The 26,108-nt window shown below is 37.8% G+C and overlaps 1 protein-coding gene across 2 annotated transcripts in view; it reads left to right on the top strand.

Annotated features, from left to right (window-relative positions):
* Positions 1–26,108, top strand: part of Maco1 (macoilin 1) — a 69,735-nt gene that overhangs the window by 9,729 nt on the left and 33,898 nt on the right. Inside the window, exons 2-6 of one of the 2 annotated variants that reach the window (XM_004637590.3) lie at positions 10,572–10,713; positions 12,519–12,645; positions 17,415–17,538; positions 19,968–20,146; positions 21,763–22,264. In XM_004637590.3, the coding sequence (XP_004637647.1) occupies positions 10,572–10,713; positions 12,519–12,645; positions 17,415–17,538; positions 19,968–20,146; positions 21,763–22,264 (1,074 nt within the window). The remainder of the gene's footprint in view (positions 1–10,571; positions 10,714–12,518; positions 12,646–17,414; positions 17,539–19,967; positions 20,147–21,762; positions 22,265–26,108) is intronic. The other variant, XM_023722554.1, reaches the window with a different exon arrangement.

Genomic DNA, 26,108 nt, shown 5'->3' with positions numbered 1-26,108 from the left:
TTTAAAATAAAAATAAAAAGTTAAAAAGAAATAACATGTTTGTTTTTTAAAAATAAATTAAACAACATGATAATGTGTGAGAAAGGTGTGAAAACTCTTTGTACTTTTGACCCAGGATAATTGCTGTATATAATTTCTTTCTTTCTTTCTTTCTTTTGACTTTTTTTTTTTTTTTTTTTTGTGGAACCGGGGATTGAACTCAGGCCCTTGCGCTTGCCACGGAAGCACTTATTCCACTGAGCCATCTCCCCGGTCCCCCCCGCTGTATATAATTTATAACTCCATTTTTTTCCTACATTAAAAAGTTGTACTTATTTCTTTTTGAACAAAAATAGGTTTCTGTATTACATGTTTACTTCTTTACACAGAGAATTACCATATTCATTTCAGCAGCAATACAGGGTTCTATGTAGAAAGAAGTGTTCTGTGTGGTCAATTAACTTCCTTACCTACGTCATGGTTGGGAAGATAAAATTAGATAATTAATGTGAAACTGTTGTGAAAATTTACAAATTTGGTATAAATATAAGGTGTGACTAAGCAGTTTATCACTGTCAAGTGATAGTAATGCTTAATTCATTTATGAAGCAAATCTTAAATGTTTATGTAATAGCAATACAAATGTGTTAGGCCTTGTGCAATGGCTACTCTCTCCTATTTTCCTTTTTTTATCTTCTCTCATCCCAGACCCCATAGACTTCATATTGTTAAAAGTGTTTTTGAAGCAGAAATTTTAAAAATTCTGAAAGTTAAAAAATACTGCACTTGGATTAGGTTGTAACACCATCCTGATGTCTCCATGCTCTTTATAAAAATACTATACATCAAATTCTTAAAGACTTTCATAGAAATTTTGATCCTAGGTGTTTTTTAAAAAATCAGGTGTATTTCACATTGTGAAATTTGTCATTACTGTGGCTGTGTATTTATATGTGAGAGTCAGTGTATGCAGAAGGGTGTGTATGTGTGTGGGTGTGAATGTGATTGACTCTATAAAGGCTTCCATTGCAATCTATAGGAGGCTTAGAATAGAAAAAGGAAATATGCAACGGCTTGTGTCTTTTCAGTCTGCGCTTTGCTGATTTTTTTTTTTTTTTTTTTTTTTTTTTTTTTTTTTCCGGAACCAGGGATTGAACTCAGGCCCTTGCGCTTGCCAGGGAAGCACTTATTCCACTAAGCCATCTCCCCATTCTGCTTTGCCAGATTTTTATATAAGGATATACTACTTGAAGAATGCAATAGTGGTTCTGGTTTATCTTGTTCACACAAAGCTTTCCGTAGTCCAGTGTTTCTCATATTTTTGTTTTGTTTTTTGGCTTAAGGACTTCTTTACAATACGGGGAGCTTTGGTTTAAAAGTATTATACCTAACAATTTTTACCATTTTACCTAGCAGTATTTTTGTTTATCTATTTGATATAGGGTCTTGGTATGCAGTTCAGACTCATAGTGATCCTCCTGTCTCAGCCTCCCCAGTGTTGCAATTATAGGCATGCACCTCCATGGGGCTGGCATGGTGCACCCAGGGTCCTGGGGCCAGTATGGCATGCGGTATTGGGGATAGAACTCGGGTCAGGCAGGCACTTAGACCCCTAAACTATCTCCCCGACTCCTTACCTAGCAAGGCTTACCAACTTTTAGAAGTTCAAACTCAGAAAGATTTTAAAAATTTATTAGTTCATTAAAAACAATAATAAACCATGAGAAGAACATTCTAGTTTTATAGTTTTGCAGATCTTTTTAATGGCTGGCTTACTGCACTCAGAACTATTGCTGAAGTCAGAGCTAGTGGCAGGTGTGCCAAGTGGAATGACAGTCTGGCACCCCAGCAAGGCTGATTAGATGTATTTCTTCCTAGTGAAGAACATCAGAACAGATTGGGAGCAGGTGCATGGTAATCCTGCAGACAGAAGCTGTATTTGGGATCTTTGTTATCGCAGTTAGTACTTTATTTGGAAGCCCTCAGTCACCTGTGCATCATCATGTGTGTGTGCATGCCAAGAAAAACTACAGCCCTAAACACTCTTCTACATTGGTCATTCATTCAGTATTTGTTGATGAAAAAGAATTTAAGTTCTAGTGTAGTGTGCCAAGTGCTAAGGGATAAAATGGGGACCACACAGGCAGTTCCTTTGTCATGTGGACTTTACATCTAAACAGGTAATGATACTAATGGGTAATGAATTATGTACTTCTAATTGTTTTTATTTTTATTTATTTATTTTTAATGTAGTTAGTACAGGGTCTCACTATGTAGATTGGACTCATAGTGATCCTCCTGTTTTCAGTCTCCCAAGCGCTGGGATTACAGGTGTGTGCCACCAAGCCCAGTCTCAATTGCCATCTCATCGCTCCCCATGCCAGGTATCGAACCCGGGTCCCTGTGTCTGCTAAACAGGCACTTTAATCCACTGAGCTATCTGGCCGGCCCTCTACTTCTAATTGTGAATAAATTTTTCCTTTTTTTTTTTTTTTTTCAATCATGGTCTTGCTCTGTAATTTAAGCTGATCTTAAGATCACTGCATAGTCCAGGCTGGCTTCCAGCTTGGAGCAATGCTCTTGCCTCAGCGTACTGAGTGCTGAGATTACAGGTGTACACCACACTTGACATGTGACTACATGTTTTTATAGTACAAAATGCTATGTAAACATAGAGCAAAGTCCTGGTTTTTACTTTGGGTTAAAGTGTGCTGTTTTTGAGGAAGTTATACAATGTTATCCCTGTGTTGAAGGATGAAAGCAATGAAAATGCTTTATTTAGTTTTAATTGTACATATATGGGGATCTTTCCTGGTTTTTTGTTTTTTTTTTTTTTTTTTTCGGTACTGGGGATTGAACTCAGGACCCTGTGCTTGCCAGGCAAGCATTTATTCTACTGAGCTATTTCCCCAGCCCCTTTCCTGTTCTTGAGAAAGAATTGTAGGAAAAATGGGAGAACTGACCATAAACAGCATAATGCCCTGAGTTGAGGGTAGGATGGCCAGCAGTTTGGAGATAAATACTGATTATGTGTACTGATTGTCTTTCTGAGACATCATAGGATTCAGTGGATGTTCCCCGACAATGTGAAGTTGTCTTAGTCCATTTTCTTTTGCTATACTTTAGTACTTTTGACTGGATAATTTATAAAGAAATTTATTTCTTATAGTTCTGGAGGCTGGAAAGTCCAAGGGCATGACACCAGCATTTGTTTGGCGTCTAGTGAGGACCTTCGTATTGCATTATAATGGTTGGAGAAAAAGACAAAGCAAATATGTCAGCCTCTCCTGTTCCTCCCCTTCTTTTTCTTTCTTTCTTACTTTCCTTCTTTAGGTCTTTCTGTCTCTGTCTGTCTGTCTGTCTCTCTCTCTCTCTCTCTCTCTCTCTCTCTCTCTCTCTCTGTTAGAGATGTCACTTTGTTGCTCAGGCTGGCCTTGACCTTGCCATTCCTGCCTTAGTCTCCGAAGTAGCCCAGTTTATAGGTGTTACCACCATGCCCAGCTCTTCTTACGAAGCCACACTCTTGCCCTGTCATGAGGGTGCCACCCTTGGTGACTTTATCCAATCACAGTTACCTCCCAAAGGCCTCACGTCCAAATACCATCAATATATGAAATTGAGGATTAAATTTCAACCTGAGTTTCAGAGGAGACATTGAAAGCATAGCATACTATCGCTTCTCAAATTTTCATGAACGTATCATTGACACAGGGATTTGGTTAAACGTAAGCTTAAATAGGTTTAGAGTCGGCCCTGAAATCCTGCTTTTCCAAAAAGTTCATATGTGAATGCATTGATGCTGCTGGACTGTGGACTATACTTTGAATAGCAAGACTATAATGTGGAAAAACTAAAATGAATTTTCCTCATGTCCAGAATTGTTTTTAGGTATTAAAGACAGGATGACAGACTCTTGGTCATGTGTTTAAAGCATTTAGAAAATGGCCTGGGTGTAGGGAAAGGCCTGGGATTGGGGGTATAGCTAAGGTAGCAGAGTATTTTCTTAGCATCCCCAAAACCCTGGATTCCATTTCCAGCTCTGGAGGAGGAGGAGGAGAAGAAAGAGGGAAGGGGAACAGGAAGAAGAAGGGAGTGAAAATGAAGGTGGGAGATAGGGAAGAGTAAAGTGGAGAAAAGCACAGAAATGGACATATTCTCCTGATCCTTTTTCTCATGGAGCTGGCAGTGGCATGTTGCTCAGTGATACCAAACCCACATCATGTCTACTCATTGCCATTCCTCCTGTGGAACAGGAACAGCACTATCAGCTCTTCTGTCCCCAGAATGCCTTAAGGTATAGCAGGATGCCTGTCTCACTGGCAGTACTCTATTTTACTACTTAGTATTATCCAAAGAATGGCATCCAGCTGAATATTTTTAATATCTCATTTATTTAAACCTATGGCAAAAGCTAGGGAGATAGCTTAGTGGCCCAAGATCCTGCCTGGCAAGTGCAAGGTTCTCAGTTCGATCCCTGGTACCACAATAAATAAATAAACATCTTCAATAATGATTATTCTTTTTCAGTTCTGTATCTTTAAGGTAGATGATATCCTTTGTATACATTTCCCTTTCCTTTTTTTCTTTTTATATTTCATTTTTCATGTAATTGCCTTCATACATTTGATGTTTCTTTTTTTGGTTTTTATTGTTATTTTTTAAATTATTTTAGTACAGGGTCTACAGGGACTCACTGTGTAGATCAGACTCATAGTGATCCTTCTGTTTTCAGCCTCCCAAGCGCTGGGATTACAGGCGTGAGCCACCATGCCCAGTCTCAATCTCAGTCTCAGTGCACCCCAGGGTGGGGCCGGCAGGAACACTGGGGATCAAACCCCTGGGCAATGCACTCTGCCTAAGCAGGTGCTTTAGTCTGCTGAGCTATCTTGCTGGTCCTCCTTTGATGTTTCTTGACACTTCTTCCTGAGTCTCAGTTTAGAAGTAAGGATATCTAAGGAAACTTGATTTTTCCCAAGCAATATGACACACCCTCAGCTTTCCTCAGGCCCTCCTTTCCTGTGGGTCTGCCTATAAAATCAAGAGACAACTTGCCTAACCAAGTCGATTTTTTTCTAGAATTAATCTTAAATTCTTTTTTTTTTTTTTTTTTTTTTTTTTTTTTTGAGACAGGGTTTTGCTATGCAGTTCAGGCTGACCTTGAGCTCACTTTGTAGCCCATACTGGTCTCAGACACATAACAGTAACAAACTTTCTGCCTCAGCCTCCTGAGTGCTTGGATTACAGGCATGTGCCACCCTGCCTGGCCTATAGAGTCATGTTAGTCTTACAGAATTTCAGAAAATTGAAGAAACCTGCTTGACTCAGTGTTTACTTAGCCTTCTCTAACAGTAAGCCAGGCCTTTTATCTTTCTTTCTTTTTTTTTTTTATCATTATAAGTTCCCCATGTTTATTTGTTTTCTTTTTCAAATCTTTCATTTCTTTATGTAAAATAAAAATGTATTATGTTCATAATTTCATACAATTGACATAGGAAGCAGTACAGATTGTCATGGATGTCACGTATGCACACATCAAAAAGTGTCACTGAATTCAAAAAGCAAAATGAAGGATCTAAAACAGTGGTCTGAAACCTACTCATAGGATTTTAGGATTTAACAAATAATAAGTGAGAAATTTCATATCACAGCAGTGTTGAAAACTAAAGAATGATAAATACAAAAATGCATATTTTCACATTGAAAACAGTAAAAGCTACATAAACCAAGTCCAGATCTAAACATTAGTACAAAAAAATGAAAAAAATTCAAAATCAAGAAGCAGATTGGAGGCCAAATGCTTTTATCTTTCAATAGATACCTATACAAAAGTGAAAAGACAAGTAATCAAATTACTGCTCACTAATACGGAAACCTAACTAATCCTTCTCCTTCTACATGGTGAAGGTTCTAAGATTTTGCCAAATCTAAAGATCCTCCAGGGAGGGCTGGCCAGATAGCTCAGCAGACTAAAGTGCCTGTTTCAGCAGAATACAGTGGCCAAGGTTGGATCCCCAATGTGTGTGGATCCCAGTGTGTGTGCCAGCCCCGCCCCAGGGCGCTCTGAGACAGCAATGGAGACCGGGTGTAGTGGCGCATGCCTGTAATCCCAGCGCTTGGGAGGCTGAAAACAGAAGGATCACTATGAGTCCCATCTACATAGTGAGACGCTGTAGACCCTGTACTAAATTCATAAAAAAGAATAAAAATTAATAAAAAAATAAAGATACTCCAGGGGCTGGGGATATATAGTAGCACAGTGCCTGTCTGGGAAGTATGACATCCTGAGTTCAATTCCTGGTACCAAAATCAAAAGATACTCCAAAAGGAGATTTAAACTATATGGCATTCTTGGGGCTGGTGAGATGGCTCAGTGGTCTAAAGCACCTACTTAGAACAACTTAGCAAAAAGCTCAAGGATCGCAGTTCAATCCCCAGCACCACATGCCAGCCAGCCCCGCCCCCTGGTGGGCTGAGCTGGCCACACACACACACACACACACATAAATAAATAAAAAAAATAAAAAAAAAAATAAATAAACTATATGGCATTCTAAAATATTTAATATAGGTGATGAATAAAATCTAATTAAATATATACGGTTCATATATATAAAATACTTACATATGCATGTGTATATGGTCAATTATATGACTTATGGCTAACAGTACTTTGATTCTCAAATCCAAGTAAATTTGCTAATCCTTATAAAACTTATTAAATGAATTTTAAAGCATAATTGCAAAAAAGTTATTTTCTGAAATTATATATTGAGGGCTGTGGAGTTAGCTTGGTCTAAGCACCTGCCTGGCAGTGGAAGGACTCAGATTCGATCCCTGGTACCACATGCCGTGCTGGCCCCAGAACCCCAGGTGCACCATGCCAACCACCAAAACCAGGCATGGTAGCGCATGCCTGTAATCCCAGTGCTGGGGAGGCTGAGACAGGAAGGATCACTATGAGTCCAAGCTGTGTCATGAGACCCTGAACCAAATAAATGATTTAAAAACCTTTTATTCTTATTTTTTAAATTAAAAGCAATTATATATTGAAGTAAAGCATAGCAATAACAACTCTCGGTTTTTTTGTTTTTTTTTTTAATGTGTGTGTGTGTGTGTGTGTGTGTGTGTGGCCAGCTCAGCCCACCAGGGGGCGGGGCTGGCTGGCATGTGGTGCTGGGGGATTGAACCGTGGTCCCTGTGCTTTGCTGAGCTTGTTTTAAGTAGGTGCTTTAGACCACTGAGCCATCTCACCAGCCCCTCAGTGGTTTTATAAGCTTCTGTTGTAAGTACTAATGAAGCAAACAACATATGCAATTACTATGCTTAATGGTGGTGAGTCTTTCAAAGTAGATAGTGACTATAAGGTTTTCTTTTTAATTCTCTTCCTACCAATGCCATTTATAAACTTTTTTTTTTTTTTTACCAGCAGTCATTTATTGATTCTATCTATGGATTGATCATCTGTAATTAAGTACTGAACACTCTTCCCATCTTCAAGTACAATGCACTTTTTCTGCAGTATCTCTAGCTGCTAGTCAGCTAGATCTTTTTTTTTTTTTGAGTCCTGATAATTACCATGGGATAAGCCCATCAATCCTTAGAATCTGACCATTTCCGTACTCAGTCTAAAGACCATTTAGTTGAGTTGGTCCTTGCTACAGAAATGAGTCTGGAATATTTCATTGGCTGTGCTAGCAACTGTCTATCTCAGTGCTGGCTTTCCTGTCCTCTTGGTACTGGCAACTGTGAATCATCTTTAGCATTCAGTATATGGTGTGATACACCAAAAGCTTAGTCTTCTTAGTTATCCAGTACTTGTCCCTATTAGTCATAACCTCTAGAATATTCATCCAGTGGCCCCTTATCTGTCTTGGATTCCTGCTTAAAGTCAAGCATCTTAAAAATTTAGTTTCAAAATAGATTAATTATCCTGAATACTTATGTGACTCAGGTGTTTCTTCTGCTAAAATGTATGTTGCTCTCTACTCAGTGTTGGACTCATTGAGAGAGTGGAAATGAAGACTGTGTCCTCTTATGATATGAAACTAAGGATGGGACTTCAAGAGTGCTCTTTTGTTTGCTTTTGGATCCTTGATTTTATAGCAAACCTTTAAAAAATCTTATCAAATCTCCGGACATTCTAAGAATTAACATTAGAAATTAACTCTAGATGGTAAATTATGTTTATAATAAATACTGTATGAATAAAAGACAGTTGTATCTATTATTTTTATTTTATTGAGAAGCACATATGAATGAGACAGTTTCAAAGCTAAATAATAGGACAGTTTCGATAATCAATGCATTGTACATTGTTATCTTCTAGTGGTTATCCATAGTACAAGAAGCAGACAGGATATCCTGTCCAAACACTATTAAAATAGTACACCTCTTTCTTCTCATTGAATTAAATGAAAGTAGCTGTATATCTATCCTATTTTGTATATATAAATACAAAAGAATCTTTCCTTGTATCCCCTTTTTTTTTGTTTAGTCCTGTCAGAGGTGGGTATTCTATTGGCATCTAAATACTACAGGTGCTTGAATTCAGCTAAACAATCCAACACTGTCTAGCAGTCCATAATAGTAGTGGGTTATCCTTAGAAGTTATTGACTTGAGCCTTTTACAGCTCATCGTATTAATATGGCTTTACTTTATATACCTCATTTTTATACTTTTCTGCTGGATGGTTAAGGCCAAGATAAAGCAAGACCTATATAACAAGAAATGTAATTTTTGTATCTGATAAGGTCAGTCAAGTACCCTCAGGATTTGTCCTGTAGCCCTATACCACACTTTGTAGATCCTTTGTCATTGTTAGCCATGGGATGAGTCACGGCCATTGCTTGACCAATTTGCTGTCTGTGAAAACCTGAGAGAATGTTTTTCTCTCCATATGACTCTCCCCAGGCACGCTATTGACTCTTCCCAAGCACACTATATGTCTATTCTTGATATCTTTTACCTGTGTAGCCTTAAAGGGTACAGAAGAAATAAATGCTAGATCTTGGTTTTATGTACCATCCACCCCAAGTATTTAAGTCTTTTTGCATCTTACTGAAACAAATTACAAAGTTTTTAAAAATTGCTAGGCATGGTGGTACATGCCTATATCCCCAGAACTCAGTAGGCTGATGCAGGAGGATCACTGCAAGTTCAAAGCCAGCCAGGTCTACACAGTGGGTTAAGGTCAACCAGAGTTCTGTAGCAAGATACTATTTAAAAAAAAAAAAAACAAAAAAAACTAAAAATCTCAGTTTGGGCTGGAGGACTAGCTAAACAGCCGAGTATGTTGTTTAGCATGATAATTTCCAGCACCACTCCCTGAAATCTTAATTTTGTGGTATTTTTTCAAATATCTAAATTGATATGTTTGTATTGAAAAATAATGTCAAGACTGGACAAATCAAAGTAAGTTTTAGTTATTTCCAATCCATATATTGTAGAAAACCCTTTTAAAATTTAAATAAGACCTCTAGAGTTGGGAGATTGGAAACATAGTAATAGAAGTTATTAGTAGTTAGAAGAAAGGCTTCAGTTACCTCTTATATAACTAATGAACTAGTAAATGGACTTTCAGATTTTATGAATTTTTTGTTTTGTTTTGTTTTTTTGAGACAGGGTCTCATTATGCAGTTTGGGCTGGCCTTGAGCTCACTTTATAGCCCAGGCTGGTCTTGAACTCCCGACAGTCCTCCTGCCTCAGCCTCCCAATTGCTGGGATTATAGGTGTGTGCCACTACACCCTCCCGAAAAATAATTTTTTAGCCATATCTTTTTTTTTTTTTTTTTTGCAGTTCTGGGGATTGAACTCAGGACTTTGTGCTTGCCAGGCAAGCGCTTATTCTACTGTGCCATTTCCCCAGCCCTTTACCTCATTTTGAGCAGCAGTTAGATATGTGTCCTGACTTTTCAAAGTATTTCTGTTAAACGTGAATCCAACAGGAACTGAGACTGTGCATTTGCATCTCACAAGGAGCTTCTCTTCAGTATACACTTGTGTGCTCTCATAGTCCTTGGTAACAGTCAGCATGCGCTCCCTAAGTTAGTTTCTATTTATTTTGTGAATTCATTTATTTTTTGTTTGATAGATGTGGATGAGTACTATATAGAGAGGAAAGAGAAGAAGGAAAAAAGGATGGAATTCTTCAAGCATGTAGGGGTGCCCATCAAGAATTTCAAAGACTAAACCAGATGTAAAGGAGTGGGAAAGCGCACATTTGAAGCCTTTCAACTGTGACATTTTCTTCTAATGAAGAACAGCTTGAAAGCTGTAATTTTGAGAGTGATGCAGTATTTTAAAGTCAGACGCTTAGCACATTTTTTAGAGTGGTGGAATTTAAATGTTTTTTCCATCTTAAATGGAATTAAGCATTTTTAGTCATGATATCTTGATATTATGAGTCGCAAAATGAACACCAGAGCTTTTGAAATTCGGATGGATAGACCATGGCAGTGAATCTTTTTGTGTTTTATGTCTATTGTGTTCATGGCAAATGATGTGTTGTATTTCGTTTATTTTAGACAGCAAGCACATTTCCTGTTTCTGCTTCACAAATGACCTTGAACTCTTTATTTTTATATTTTACAGTACATTTTTATACCTGAAATTCCTCGTAGTGTGGGCACTTGTCCTCCTTGCAGATTTTGTCCTGGAGTTCAGATTTGAATACCTGTGGCCATTCTGGCTCTTCATCAGAAGCGTCTATGATTCCTTCAGATACCAGGGACTGGTATGTTTACTAATACATGCTCTCCAACTGTGTATATGAGGAATTTAATTACCCTTCTAAGGAACTCTCCATGAGTTGATAATACCCCATTTAAAGTCAATTTTATTAACAATACGTAGATGACTGCATTGGGATGAACTAATAGGGTCTGTGGACTCAAACTGGCCTCTTGTGCTATTTTGTCTACCCACTGATAAGGTTGTTGGATTTTTATTTTCTTCTCCCATTTCAGCAGAAGGAAGGGGTTGGGTCACATTCTTGAGTAGGGAGAGAGAGAGTAATAATAGTAGTAGAGGAAACAATAATTGCCCAGTCCTAGTCTAGAATCTCTTCACAATGTTAGTGATTGAGTTAAAGTTGGAGCAGTGATTCTTGTACTTTGTTCTCAGCACTCCATGGCAAATACTACCCCCACCACCCCAGTTCAGAGGATTGAACCCAGGGTCTTCTCATTGAGCTATATCACTAGCCCTGTCTCTGTTTTTAAAATTTTATATGGGATCTATTGGTAAATTGCCCAGGCTATACTCCCATTAATCCTCCTGCCTCAGCCTTCCAGAATGGTTGGAACCATTAAAAAAATTATTATGGACTCCAAAGACCTTTTGTTCATGTGGGTTACACTTACCCATATTTTCTATATTAGAAATTAAAACTGGCAAAATTAAAAATTATATTTATTAATCTTCTGAATAATGGCAATGTTTTACATAGTAATATATCTTACATTTTTTTTTTCCAGTAGTACTGAGGATTGAACCTAGTACCTTTGTGCTGAGCTATATCCTCAACCCTTTTTATTTTGAAAAAGAGTCTCACTAAGTTGCCTAGGCTGGGCTCAAAGTTGTGATCTGCTTCAGCCTCCCAAAAGACTAACATTACAGGCATGCATCACCATCTCCAACTGAATTTCATTTTACAATGAAAAATTATATTTAAAAAAATAGAATGATGGCTCTATTTTTGCAAGCATCTTTAATTCGTGGCTCAGTAGAAGACATAGATTTTAGTATCTGCTTCTGAACTGAGTCTGTTGAAACTCACATGTCATGTAACTTCTAGAAACTTCTGCCATACTAGAGGGTAAATGAGTATGAGGTCAGATGACTAGTTAGTGTTATTATGAAAGTAGTTTTGGCCTCAGAGACCCTCTTGAAAGGAACTCAGAAACCTTCTAGAAATCTCTAGATTACATCTCTAGAACTACTGGGTTAGAGCAAGGGCCTAGGCCTGGGCTTGTTCATTTCCTTTATGTGTTATTTCTGTTGTGTTCATGGTCATACCTTAAAACTACAACTCTTTAATGTAGGCCTAGTGCTTTGGTTAGAACAAACCCATGCTTTAAAAAGATGAGTTTTAAGTTATGTCCAGTTAGTAATAGGTTCTGGTAGTCAGAGAAGGGCTCCATTATTACAATTATTAATATCAGCATATTTCTTAAATGTTATGATTATCTATATTCCAACGAGTCTATACTTTAATAATGAATTTCTTTAGGAATGTTTGTGAGATAAAAGAAGGCTTTTCTATTAAACTTACTTGAGGTAATCTACCTGTGGAATCCAAATAAGCTCACTGTGATTCAGCTTCATTTTGTTCTGGTCCAGTTTTTCATGACTTGAGAACTATAAATAGCATTACTCGTTAGAATCTTGTGCTAACCATTCTTTTTTTATATGGTGGATTTTAAATGTTTAAAATTTCTTGTTAACTTGCTCTGTGTTCAGTAATTTTGTTCAATAAGATTTAGCAACTTGTGTTTGAAAATAACAAGTTCTAAAATGTTTGTTTTGTTTTTCCCTTAGGCCTTCTCAGTGTTTTTTGTTTGTGTGGCATTCACATCAAATATAATATGTCTGCTCTTCATTCCCATACAATGGCTTTTTTTTGCTGCTAGCACATATGTATGGGTTCAGTATGTATGGCACACAGGTAAGTCTTAGTTTCTTAGATAAAAATTTCTGATTTCAAGGTTTTTAAATGTTTTTTTAAATAAATTATTTATAATTAAGTTTATGTAGATACTTAAAATTGTCTTTTCCTAGATTATAATTTTACCAATATTTGTTATTTGACTTATAAGCCTTTATGATTTCATGCCTTAATTGTAGACATTTCAGTTACCTACACTTATGTGTGAAGAGATAATATATTTTTTTAAAGTTGAAATGATTTCTGTTTAGGAAGAGTGCTATGTGTCAAATTAGAAAAATGTTCATAATTTTCATTATTGAAAAGAATGTCAGGGGCTGGTGAGATGGCTCAGTGGTCTAAAGCACCTACTTAGAACAAGCTTAGCAAAGCACAGGGACCCGGGTTCAATCCCCCAGCATCACATGCCAGCCAGCCCCGCCCCCTGGTGGGCTGAGCTGGCCACACACACAAATAAAATAAATAAATAAATAAATAATTTTTAAAAAAAAAATGTACTGTGCATTAAAAAAAAAGAAAAAAGAATGTCAGAGGTCATGTAGGTAAACTGTAATTGGACACAATTCCCACAGCATACCTGGCATGTGAAAGTTTTATCTTGAATTGAAAGCCTGAAATGGCAAAGCAACTTACCTTAATGTCATTCCTGGTACCCTATTTCATTTTGGGAGTGCTGTAACAGAAAATTCTTCCTTTTACTAGAGCCAAAAATATCCTCATTTTTTTTTTTCTGTATAAGATTTATTTCTTTAATCACGGTGTTTGGAATGGTCTTATATACCTTAATACTGAAATGATTCAAAGCCCACCAAAGGTTAAAAGGTCAAGGCAAAGTCAGTGGGTGCATATCCCATTAATTATTGTTTCTTCCTTCTCATATTTTTAACCTAGTATGTCATAACTATTTTTGGACCCACTGATTCTTAGAGGTCCTAAAAAGGCCATCCCCAGAAAAACATAGAAATATATAAAACTCCACCTTAAAACTAGGAACCTTCACATCAGAGCCACTCTTGAGTATAATCTTCCCATCAGGTCAACGTTTCTTTAGAGATCTGAAGACCTCGTCATATTCTCTTCATTCTTTTTTGTGGGCAGAAATACCTCTTCTTTTATTAGCTTTTTCTTGTATGGCATTTTGAGTACTCATTTTAAGTACCACCCTGGTCTCCCTAGTTCTTAGTGGTTTTATGTACTGTATTTCAGGTATGTCTTAACAGAATAGAGCTGCACAGCTACCTGCTTTCTTCTTATAGCTATGCTGTTATTTCAAACCAAGATCAGATGAGATATTTTGACAGCAACAGTCCACTGGGACGACCTGAATGTGGCATGCACTGGGATTTGAGGATTGGCTTTCAGGGTCGTGCTTGTCTGCAAAGCTACATGAAATTTGATTCTTAGGCCCAGCTGCAACCTGTAGGATTGCACCAAATAAGAGAGCACCAAATAATAAGAGCTCTCTGAAGAAACACTCATCCTCTTCTACCACTAAGAGAATGATGTTGGCCCATAAAAAGGGCTCAGTTGAGTCCTGTTATCCAGTGTCCACTGTGAGCATGGTTTTCTCCATATTTAGCACTGTTTTGTAACAGTTGATTTATAAGCTACCATGGACACTCTTTAGTTTGCTTTCCTCTAATTTATTTTTCTTTGCACTAGTTTTTACTTACATTTCTTCTTACCCATATCATGGGTATTAATTTTAAGTGCATTGTCACTTGAATATTTGTCCCTCTCTCTAGGTCTCATATTGTATGAAAGTGAAGTACCCTAGGTAATGTCTTAACAGAGCCTTTCAGCTCAGATGTTCTGGGACTCTGATGAACTATGGTGATTCCCTAAATTTCTTCAATATTTAGTTGTAACTTTTCATAGGACCTGGTGACAGTTGTTTCAGTGGGTAGTGTCATTGCGTTATTGTGGCCTCACTTTATTCATAGGCTCAGAAATGCACACTGGAATGGCTAAATTGTGAAATGTGTTTTAGTTTGGAACAATGAGGGCTGAAACAAAATAAAATAAAAAATTGTATTCTTATTGACCCTAACAATTATGAGTGAAATTTATGTAACTTGGGACTAGTGTTTTTTTAGTTAAACTTCTTTCTTAGGAATATTAAGAATGGTTGATGGCAGACCAGGGAGATAGATCAGTGGAATAAGTGCTTGCCTAAAAAGCGCAAGGTCCCTGGTACCACCAAAAAAAAAAAAAAGAATGTTTAGTGGAATTACATATGGCTGCCAGTCATGGTGCTGCATGCCTATAATCCCAGCACTCAGGAGGCTGAGGCAGGATCACTGTGAGTTTGATGCTAGCCTAGGCTACATAAGCAAGTTCAAGGCTAGCCTATAGTACATAGTGAGACCCTGTCTCAAAAAAATCATATATAGCAACAAAAATGTTACAAACTTTTCCTTGTGTTAAAAAAGTCCAGATATAAAACCAAATTTGTAAGATGATTGTTCAAAAATGCTCTCAATATATTTTTATTTATTTAATAGTTATAGAAAATAGGTATTTTGTCTAATTTTTCTATAATGTACTTATTATTATAGTAACAAACTAATATGGGAAGTAGGAAACATTTTTGAAATGACTTTGAAAATGCATTATATGGTAGGCTGTTATTTTTCTTTCTGTATTGTGGAAATGTCTAGTTTTGATGTTAAACCCATAAGAATGATGGAGGTCAGGACTGCCTTCACAGGACTTCTGTGCTGACTTAACTCAGGACTAAGCTTGAAGGGACTTGGGTTTCTTTAGAAGCAGACTCAGTGCTGTCTTTGCGAAATTAGACTCAATTTGCTTAAACTCTAGGCTTTACTGGAGTTAAGCTAAATGGCCTTTTTAATTTTTAAGATTGTATATGTTGTCCTTAGTTCCATCCCAAAGATTCTGTTTAGTTCACTTGGCTCCTTCTGTCAAACCATGTTCATAAATATCCCATTATTAGTCACATCATAACATAGATAGGCCAAGTCTCTAGATTTTTATTCTAAAACCCAGTGAAAAATTTTCTATAATATGAGTTCTTTCTCTGTTGCAAATTACCTTTTCCTCCCTTGAATTTTTTTTTTTTTTTTTTTTTTTTAGGACAGGGTCTACAGGGTCTCACTGCATAGATCGAACTCATAGTGATCCCCCTGTTTACAGCCTCCCAAGTGCTGGGATCACAGGCGTGTGCCACCCTGCCCAGTCTCATTCACCCTCTCAGCGTGCCCCGGGTACAGGGCCAGCACAGCAGGCTGGGGAATTGAATTCCTGGCCCCTGCGTCTGCCTAAGCAGGTGCTTTATTCCACTGAGCTATTTGGCCGGCCTGAAAAATATTTTTAATTACAAGAGAAGAATGAGTTCATGGTTAAGAAAAAATTTCAAATAATGCTTGTATGTTAGGAAATGATTTCTTGGTCCTACAACTTTTTTAAGAATTTTATTTTATTTTATTTTATTTTATTTTATTTTATTTTATTTATTTTGGTTACTGAGGATGGAACTCAGGACCTTGTGCTTGTTAGGCAGGCACTTAAGCCACTGAGCCATTTTCCCAGCCCAAGAATTTTATTTTTAATATATCATCTCATGACAGTAGAGGTCTTTAGAAAATCTATACCATATTTCATTATGTAGATTTATCATAATTAGTTCCCTATGAATGAGCATTTAAATTGTAAATTTTTGTTATTGCAAATAATATTACGGTGAATTTTTAAAATTTTCTTTTAGTTTGAAGAATAAAAGCAAGAGCAAGAAAAACAAGCAAAGACAGAAGCAGGGTAACATATAACAATACATACGTTACAGATTTTCAAAACTAGCAGATTAACATTGATTAATATATTATACAGTGAATATTTTTATATATTTATCTCAAGAATTTTGTATTTCTGTGGAGAAAAGTCCAAAAGTGAAATTTCTGAGTTAAAAGTACAAGTATTTTAAATTTAATTAAACTATCAATTTTTAAAAGTTGCTATAATTTATATTATTGTTAAATATGAGAATAAACCTTTTTCAATACTTTTCCTTCACAATTATCCTTAAATTTTTTCCCTAATAGTTAAGAAAAGGAATCTAATTTATATTTCCCTTCTTAGTAGTAATGTTGAAGCTTTTTTTTTTTTCAGAACCAGGATTGAACTCAGGCCCTTGCGCTTGTCAGGGAAGCGCTTATTCTACTATTCCATCTCCCAGGCCCCCGATTTTTCATATTTTTTAGCTGTCTGTATTTCTCCTTTTACAAAAATTTGTAAATTTTCTTTTATAGTTGTTTGTGTTTTGTTTTGTCTGTTTGGTGCTAAGAATCAAACCCAAGATCTTGCACATGCTAAGTATGTGCTTTTCCACTAAGCTATACCTCTAGCTCCCAACAGGCACATCCCTTTTTTTTTAAACAGGAGCCCTTGTTGTCTGTACTTGCTGTAGCTCTTGGTCTCAAACAGTCCTGCCCAGCCTCCCCTGGTCTGGGGTAATAGGCACATGCCACTTACACTCAGCTCCATTTGCCTTTTTATTGATTTGTAGGAGCTCTTTGTATGTCAGAACTACAAATGTTTTATATGTTCTGAATATTTTCTGCCAGAATGTTTGCTATTTATTTTTTGTCAGTGATTCTGTGGAATTGTTTGTCATTTGGGCTAAATTGCTTCTTAGTTTAGTTGAAAATCTTACAATGAAGGTTACTGTAGTTGAATCAGTTTCCTAAACAACCCAACTGTTGTGGTAGTTAATGTATCATTGATGCTTATTTCTCTGTTGTTTCCTTCAGAAAGGGGAGTGTGTTTGCCTACCGTGTCCCTCTGGATACTCTTTGTTTATATTGAAGCAGCAATTAGATTTAAAGATCTCAAAAATTTTCATGTAGACCTTTGTCGTCCATTTGCTGCTCACTGGTAAGTATTTTATAGTCTTGATTTCTAATTCGTTCTACTGTAGAGTGGTTAGTTAGGGGCCGGGGAGATGGCTCAGTGGAATAAGCGCTTCCCTGGCAAGTGCAAGGGCCTGAGTTCAATCCCTGGTTCTGCAAAAAAAATCTGACAGAATGGTTAGTTCAACTGTGTAGTTTTTCTTAGAGATTGTACATGGGCCTTGGAAGAAATACAGCATGGTGGTAAAGAGCATGGGAGGGCTAGTGGGTTAGCTCAGTTGTTTAAAGCGCCTGCTTAGGTAAACTGAGGCGCAGGGACCGTAGTTTGATTCCCAGCTCCACAGGCTGCACCAGATGTACCCTTAAGGCAGCCTGAGCCATCTCCCCCCTCAAAAAAAAAAAAAAAAAAAAGCACAGGCCCTCTTTTCAGGTAGATGAGTCTCCTGGTAGCTATGTTGCTGAGTGTGTCAGTCTAGTCTAGTCTAGTCTAGTCCTAGTCCTAGTCCTAGTCTAGTCCAGTCTAGTCCAGTCCAATCCATTCCATTCCATTCCATTCCATTCCATTCCATTCCATTCCATTCCATTCCATTCCATTCTTCTTGACATGTAGTCCAGGCTGGCCTTGAATTTACTATGTAGCCTAAGCTGGCTTCAAATTTGCTGTGATCCTCCTGTGTCAGCCTTCTGAGTGCTGGGATTACAGGCATGCACCATCATGCCTGGCTTGTGTCATTATTTGTAACCCTCAGCTTTCTTGCCTGTCTCCTGGGGTCACAGAAAAGAGGAAAGGGGGCATACTTTTAAAGCAACACAATTTTTCCTATGAAATATACCTTAGCCAGATACATTTTTGAAAATTAGTTTGATTTATATTTATAAATATTGTGAAATTCACCATTTAATATATGTTTCTTTTAAACATACCAATGTTTGCTAATATCTAATGGAAAAACCCAAAATAAACTAGAACCTACAAAAAAGTTGCTGGTATTTTCAGTCTTTTTATTAGTGAATTAAACAAACATAATCAGTAAAACTTGAAACTTTAAATTTGTAATGATAAATTGATTTACGTTTTAATGTTAGTGCAATGTAATACAGGTTTGCAGCAGCTTTACAGCAGTATTAGGCAAGCTGATGAGATGAATGACAATATTTCAACTTTCTATCCCAGAGATTAGAGTTGTAAGAACACCTGATTTAATTTGGTGACATAATCCAAATGTCAGCACTGATATCAGATAGTTATTTAAATGATTCTTGAGTTTATATATGACAGTATTTATGAACTAATTTTGTAGGAATAACTGCTGAGATTTACCCCTCGGGCACCAAGATGAAAGTTGGCACTTGAAATTGGTCCTGTCTTCTAGTTTTAAAACCAAATAATGTTCTTTATTTTTTTAAAACTTGAAATGTTTACTTTTGGCCACCCATAAAATCTCTTAACCTTTTCAATTTTTAAAACCGTACAGATGTCTAAATTCCAATTTTTTTTTCTTCTGTATTTAGCACAGAGTCTGTAGGGTCTGCATGGTCTCACTACACAGATCGGACTCATAGTGATTCTACTGTTTGCAGCCTCCCAAGTGCTGGAATTACAGGCACATGCCACCATGCCCAGTCTCAGTCACCATCTCAGCACAGCCCAGGGGTGAGGCCGGCACGGCATGCTGAGGATCAAATCCTGGCCACTGTGCCCTGCCTAAGCAGGCGCTTTACTCCGTTGAGCTATCAGGCCAACCCTAAATTCTAATTTTGACTTTTATTTTATTTATTTAATGTATTTAGTGCAGGCATCATGCATGCACAATCATGCCCAGTCTCAGTGGCTGGCTCAGCATGCCCAAGGGTGGGACTGGTGTGCCATGTGGTATGGGGATCAAACCCTGGTCTCTGCGCTTGCCTAAGCAGGCACTTCAGTCTGCTGAGCTATTTCCCCGGCCCCAGAAGTCTAAATTCTAAAACATAAGACAGTTCAATGTTTCTTCAAAGGCGTGGCCCATTGTTTGACAACGTGGTGACTCCTTGAATTAAATAACTCCAAAATCTAATGGGAAGTGCTTTCATATGGCCTAATAGTCTTGTTCTTCCTAAGGGAGTTGTTCTACAGGTAGCTTTGTTTATTGAGTATAACTGCTGTTATCAACTACAATTCACTTTTTTTTTTTAATTTATTTGTGTGTTTGTGTGTGTGTGTGTGTGGCCAGCTCAGCCCACCAGGGGGCGGGGCGGCATGTGGTGCTGGGGGATTGACCCGCGGTCCCTGTGCTTTGCTAAGCTTGTTCTAAGTAGGTGCTTTAGACCACTGAGCCATCTCACCAGCCCCACGATTCACTTTTTAAGTGTAAGAAATTATTTTCTGATTTTAAGTTATAAGTATCCTCATGTACTTGTCATATGAGTTGTTTGTTTTAAAGCTTACAATTACGGACTGGATTGTATTCTTTCTAGTATTGGATATCCCGTGGTGACATTGGGCTTTGGCTTCAAAAGTTATGTGAGCTACAAAATGAGATTAAGAAAGCAAAAGGAGGTGCAAAAGGAGAACGAATTTTACATGCAGCTTCTTCAACAGGCTCTCCCTCCAGAGCAGCAGATGCTACAGAAGCAAGAAAAAGAAGCCGAGGAAGGTAGGTGTTTACCATGCAGCTTTTGGCCTAACAGCCTATTCATGATTTTGTCTCTCAGTATATTTTTTTTTAAGGAAAAATAGCTACCACTTTAGATCTTTCTGGTTTTTTGGTATGTTTCCTCCAGGGCTTGTTCTGTTTTGTTTTGAGTCATGAAGTAGAGTATAAAGTTTTTTTATCCATTCTCTGAAGGCTATATGCTTTTAAAAACATACATTTAATTATTTATATTTTATTTTCTTACTTTATATTTTGTTATGAAATTTTAAAAATATATTCTCAGTGATAAAGGAATATGTAACTTAATTTGTAATTGAAGCAACCAGGAACCAATGTATAGGCAACATAGAGATGTAGACATGTGCAGGTAAGTTTTCTCAGTCAAAGATGTTTTGAATAGAGCAAAGACAGTTCCTCTTCTGAGTTTCATGCAAAGTAATGCAATGCAGATTTTAAATTTAGCCATGTCTAGTGAGATTGTTCTTGTGGGTATTTAACCAATGGAGATGGTTTATTGACAGCAACGTTAGTTGTCTTGGTTTGAGAGTAATTTGAGGTCATGTTTTTACTTCATATATGTCAAAATATTTTTCTTTGGTGTGGTACAAAAATTCTCTCAAGTGCCAGGCATGGTGGTACACACCTATAATCCCAGTGGTCAGGAAACTGAGGCAGGAGGAGGATCTCTATGAGTTTAAAGGCCAGCCTGGGCTATATAGTGAGTTAAAGGCCAGCCTGCATTACTTAGTGAGACCTTGTCTCAAAAACCAAAAACAAACAAAAAACCTCTCAAGCAAATCTTAACAAATTGCAATGTGACCTGATACAGAAAATTCTTTACTAAGTAGCCTTGTAAATGAGACAGACTTTTTTTTTATTACCTCAATGCTAGAGTCAAGAAAAGATAGATTTTAGCTTCTAAAATCACACCTCTTTTTTGTTTCATTTAACTTACTTTCAGTAAATTTAGTAGTTTGCTTAATCCTGGCACCTTTTAAAATATATCCTCTTAGGAGAATAATGTGCTTTTCTCTTTTCATCCCCATGACAAGTTTTATCCAGTGTACATGAAGTTGACTTAAGTATAAAATTGTAACCTTGGGGCCAACAAGATCGCTCAGCAGACTGAAACACCTGCTTAGGCAAGTTTAGGCAGGGGCAGGGACTGTGAGTCAATCCCCGGCACCACATGCTGTGTCAGCCCCACCCCTAGGGCAGGCTGAGCCAGCCACGGAGACGGAGCGTAAGGGGTGTATGCCTGTAATCCCAGCACTGGGGAGGTGAAAACAGGAGGATCACTATGAGTCTAAGCTTCATAGTGAGACCCTGTAACAACCAAATACATTAAAAATGATAATAAAATAAAATTCTAATCTTGTTTTAAGGACAAAACTGTCTTGGTTTTCATATATGATAGTGACTTTCTAAATGTGGAGCTTATCATATGTATGTGGATTGTGGCTATACTTGTAAGTGAATTTACAAATTAATGTAGTAAATTTCTAGGTATAGCTAATACAGTTTATTGAATCAATCTAGTCTGTATTTAAAAAACTAAATATTCCAATTTGAATTTTTTTGTTTGTTGGTTGGTTGGTTTGTTGTTGGTGTTGTAGCAGCCAAAGGACTACCTGATATGGATTCCTCGATCCTTCTACACCACAACGGAGGCATCCCAGCCAACAAAAAACTGTCCACAACTTTGCCAGAGATAGAATATCGAGAAAAAGGGAAAGAAAAGGACAAGGATGCCAAAAAACACAACCTTGGAATAAATAACAACAATATTCTACAACCTGTAGACTCTAAAATACAAGAAATCGAGTATATGGAAAATCATATTAATAGTAAAAGATTAAATAATGATCTTGTGGGGAGTACAGAAAATCTCTTGAAAGAGGACTCATGTACTGCTTCCTCAAAAAATTATAAAAATGCCAGTGGAGTTGTGAACTCCTCACCTCGAAGTCACAGCGCCACAAATGGGAGCATTCCTTCCTCATCTAGTAAAAATGAAAAGAAGCAGAAGTGCACTAGCAAGAGCCCAAGCACACATAAGGACTTAATGGAAAATTGTATTCCTAATAACCAGCTAAGCAAACCAGATGCCCTGGTAAGGTAAGTGTGTGTGCTGCGTCCTTACCAACACTTTCCAATAAACTTGACATGTTCTTGAAAAACAGACACTCCCCAGTGGACCCGTAGGGATTGTGGTCAGATTCTGTGACTAGTGCCATTTTAGTGTTTGTTTTACATGCGTTTCTCAGCCAGTTCATGTCACTGAAGTATTGACTGAGTGTTTGTGGGGTTATGAATCACAGATGATGGTGATCCCTTTCCAGGTATGACAGCTAGACATGTAACCTGAATCTTATGGTGTCGGAAGGCTCTTTCATCGTTGTCCTTTTTGTTAATTAATGGCACATGAGAAGACACCTGGAGCCTGAGACTGTGGGAAAAACTAGATTGAATGTCCATCTAGTTACAGGCAGGCAGAAGCTGGGGAAGTATCAGGAATGTCTGGAAGGGAGTCTACACACATGTAGTCTTTGGGTCCTAGTTCCAGAGAAGCTGGATGGAAGGTTTGGAGTCAGAGCTGCAAGCACGATCAGCACAGGTGTGCACATAAAGCTGGGTCTCCAGTGTCCAGGCGACTACGGGTCCAGTCCTGAATCTCTTTATGGGCATCAATTCTTGTTTGCTGAGGGTAGCATGGATTCCTGTTGTTTGTTTATTATGAAGGTCTTTCTCAGGTCAGGCTGACACTTTCATGTTTACATAGTCAAAAGTTCTTTTGGCAAAACCCCAGAAAAGAAGTTTCCCATTCATACAAATCTCTTTTGTCAAACAGATACAGGTGGAGAAGGTAGAGGCTTGAGAAAGTTGTCTTTTTACCACTTTGCTTTTTATTTACTTATTTTTTTGGTGTTGCTAGGGAATCAAACTTGGACCTTGAGCTTTCCAGGCAGGTCCTGTGCCACTGAGCCATATCCCCGGCCCACTTTGCTTTTTTTGTTTACTTTGTTTTTCTGCACTTAGAAAGTGAGTTTATACAGAGATAACTCTGGGTTAGTTAGGTAAGAGAACTGTCTTTCTAAAAACCCCACAGATAAATGCAGTGTTAAATGTAGACTTTAATCTGAAATGTTCCTTTTCTTTGGTTCAGAGAATAACGTATTGCACTAACTGGCTCAGACTTGATTTTGCTGCATTTGTATAGTTTATTTTGAGCAAACATGAATGTGTTGCTTGTACCTCAGGTCCTTGACCTGGAAACCAAGATCTGAACCAGAGTTTTTCTCCTCACATGTAACTGAAGAGGGCAGTTGTAACTGACCCAGTCCAGTGAGTTATCATCTGTTCTACTTCCTTTTCCTTAAAGACTCGGGACAGTGTATTTGGAGGAGTGTGTGTGTGTGTATAACATTATAAATTATATGAACCATTGTTAATTTGTTTTAACTTTCTGATTGGCAGCTGGATTAAGAGATCTATTTCTCTCTTCATATATCTATACATAAAAATTTGCCTATATATTTATATTCTACTGCTACAGGAGCTCAAGGTTTCATAGCTCCCACACTACAGAGCATGCTGTTGCTGTTGGTGATGGCAGGCAAGCATGCACATCTGTTCGTGATGACCTAGTGGTTCATGCTGGGTAGGGAAAACACTCAGCAGACAGCCCTCCTCCAAATGCCCATGGGAGAAAGGCCAATTAGTGGACCTTCTGTTTCCCACAAATCCTCTAGATGCTGTAGATGAAACATCTGTCTATATTTCATGTCCTTTCTCCCGTGTTTTTAATGTTAGTCAAACCAAAGCAATTTTTCTACATTGGTTATTGCAGAGAGAACAAGCAAGAGTTAGTCTGTGGCACTCTCTCCTTGGACCCCAGGGTGACACTGATTGACTCCACTACCTGATCTACCTTTAGTAGAGATTGAGGACCAGACAGCCAGTTGTCCAGTAAGCTACAAGTCTGCTGTGGCTTGTGCCCCTTGCTCACTCCTGGGGAGTATGCCTCTTTGCTCAGTGCAGATGGTCTGCTTTAACCCACAGGGCCCCAGGGCATTGCTCTGTTTTAGAGAATTATATTCTATCAAATAAACAGAGCAAATACTATATTTATGTAGTTTTATAAACTTACATAGTAGTATTTTCAACTTTTAATGTAGCATAAGGCATTTGTGATGGTACATGCTTGTAATCCCCTCATTCTGGAGACCGAGGCAGGAGGAGTGCAAGCTCAAGCCCACTTTAGCAACTTGAGCTAGATAGTGTCTCAAAAAACAAATTTTTTAAATGGGCTGGGATGTATCCTACTGCAAAGGCCCACGATTCAGTCCCTGGTACTCCAGAGAGAGAAAACGAGGGAGAGGGAGAGAGGGAGAGAGGAAGAGAGGAAGAGAGAGAAAGAGAGAGAGAAAAAAAAAATTCAACAATAGGAGAAATTTAAATAGTCGATTTATTTAATAAACTTTGAATACAGACATTGCATTGTATTTTTCAGAGCAATATTAAGTTCATAGAAAAACTGAGGGGAAGGTAGAGATTTCCTGTCTGCCGCCCCCTGCATATGCCAGCCTTCTTCCCTCATGATCAACATTACCCACCAAAATTAAATGTATTGTATTTGATGAGTCTACTATGGCACATCAGCATCCAAAGTGAATGGCTTATATTAGGATTCACTCTTGGTGGTATACATTATGAACTTATATATAATGATGAGTATTAACTGTTCACAGGGTTGCTTACCCTAAAAATCCCGAGTTATACCTGTTTGTTGCTCTGTTTCCACCTAAGCCATATCAGGCAGTAATATTTCTACTGTCTCCATCATTTTGCTTTTTCCAGAATATCATATAGTTGAAATTAGATAGTAGACAACCCTGTCAGACTGTTTGTCACTCAGTAATATCCATTTAAGAGTCTTCCGTGTCTCTTCATGGCTTGAGAACTTATTTCTGGGCCAGGGAGATGGCTCAGTAGAATAAGTGCTTGCCTGGCAAGCGCAAGGGCCTGAGTTCAATCCCCGGTTCCGCAAAAAAAAAAAAAAAATAAATAAATAAAAAGAACTCATTTCTTTCAGGGGCTGGATGATACTCTGTTGTCTGGATGTATCACAGTTTGTCTTTTCACATGCTGAAAAGCACCCTGGTTTTGCCTAAGCTTGGACGGTTTTGGATAAAACTGCTATGAGTAGGTGACATATGATGTGGAGTATCTTGTTTTGTTTAGCTCTCCCTACACACTTCAGGCTGGTGTTGAGCTCACATGTAGTGCTGGTTGGCCTTGAACTCATGGCTGCCCTCCTGCCTTTAGCTTCCTGAGTGTGCTGCACCACACCAGCTTTGTATGTTTATTTGCTATCTAAAATCTTAATGTGATAGGTGTCTGGTAAGGTCTTTTTTTTTTTTTTAAGTCAAGCTATTTGTTCTTACTGTTGAGTTTAAAGAGTTCATTGTATATTTCAGGTGACAGCCTTTTATCCGATGTCATCTGGAAACATCTCTTAGTCTGAGGTTTGGGGTTTTTTTTGCAGTTTATTTTGCAGAGCAGTTTTTTGTTTTGTTTTGTTTTTTTAATGTATTTGGTACAGGGTCTACAGAATATCACTACACAGATCAGACTTGTAGTGATCCTCCTGTTTTCAGCCTCCCAAGCTCTGGGATTACAGGCAAATGCCACCATGCCCAGTCTTAATCGATATCTCAGCATGCCCTAGGGATGGGGATGAGCCAGGCCAACGTGGAGATTGAACCCCTGCTGCTGCGCTCTGCCTAAGCAGGCGCTTTAGTCCTCTAAGCTATCTGTCTGGCCCTGCAGAGCAATTTTTAATTTTGTTGTTTTTATTTTTTGTTCCAAGATCAAACTCACAACCTCATGCTTGCCAGGCAGGCACTGTGCCACTGAGCTATATCCCTGGCTTAATTTTATTTATTTATTTTTTAATTTA

The sequence above is a fragment of the Octodon degus genome, unplaced genomic scaffold, assembly GCF_000260255.1.
Source record: "Octodon degus isolate 3935 unplaced genomic scaffold, OctDeg1.0 scaffold00092, whole genome shotgun sequence".
NCBI lineage: Eukaryota > Metazoa > Chordata > Mammalia > Rodentia > Octodontidae > Octodon > Octodon degus.
This window is presented reverse-complemented; position numbering and strand designations above follow the sequence as displayed.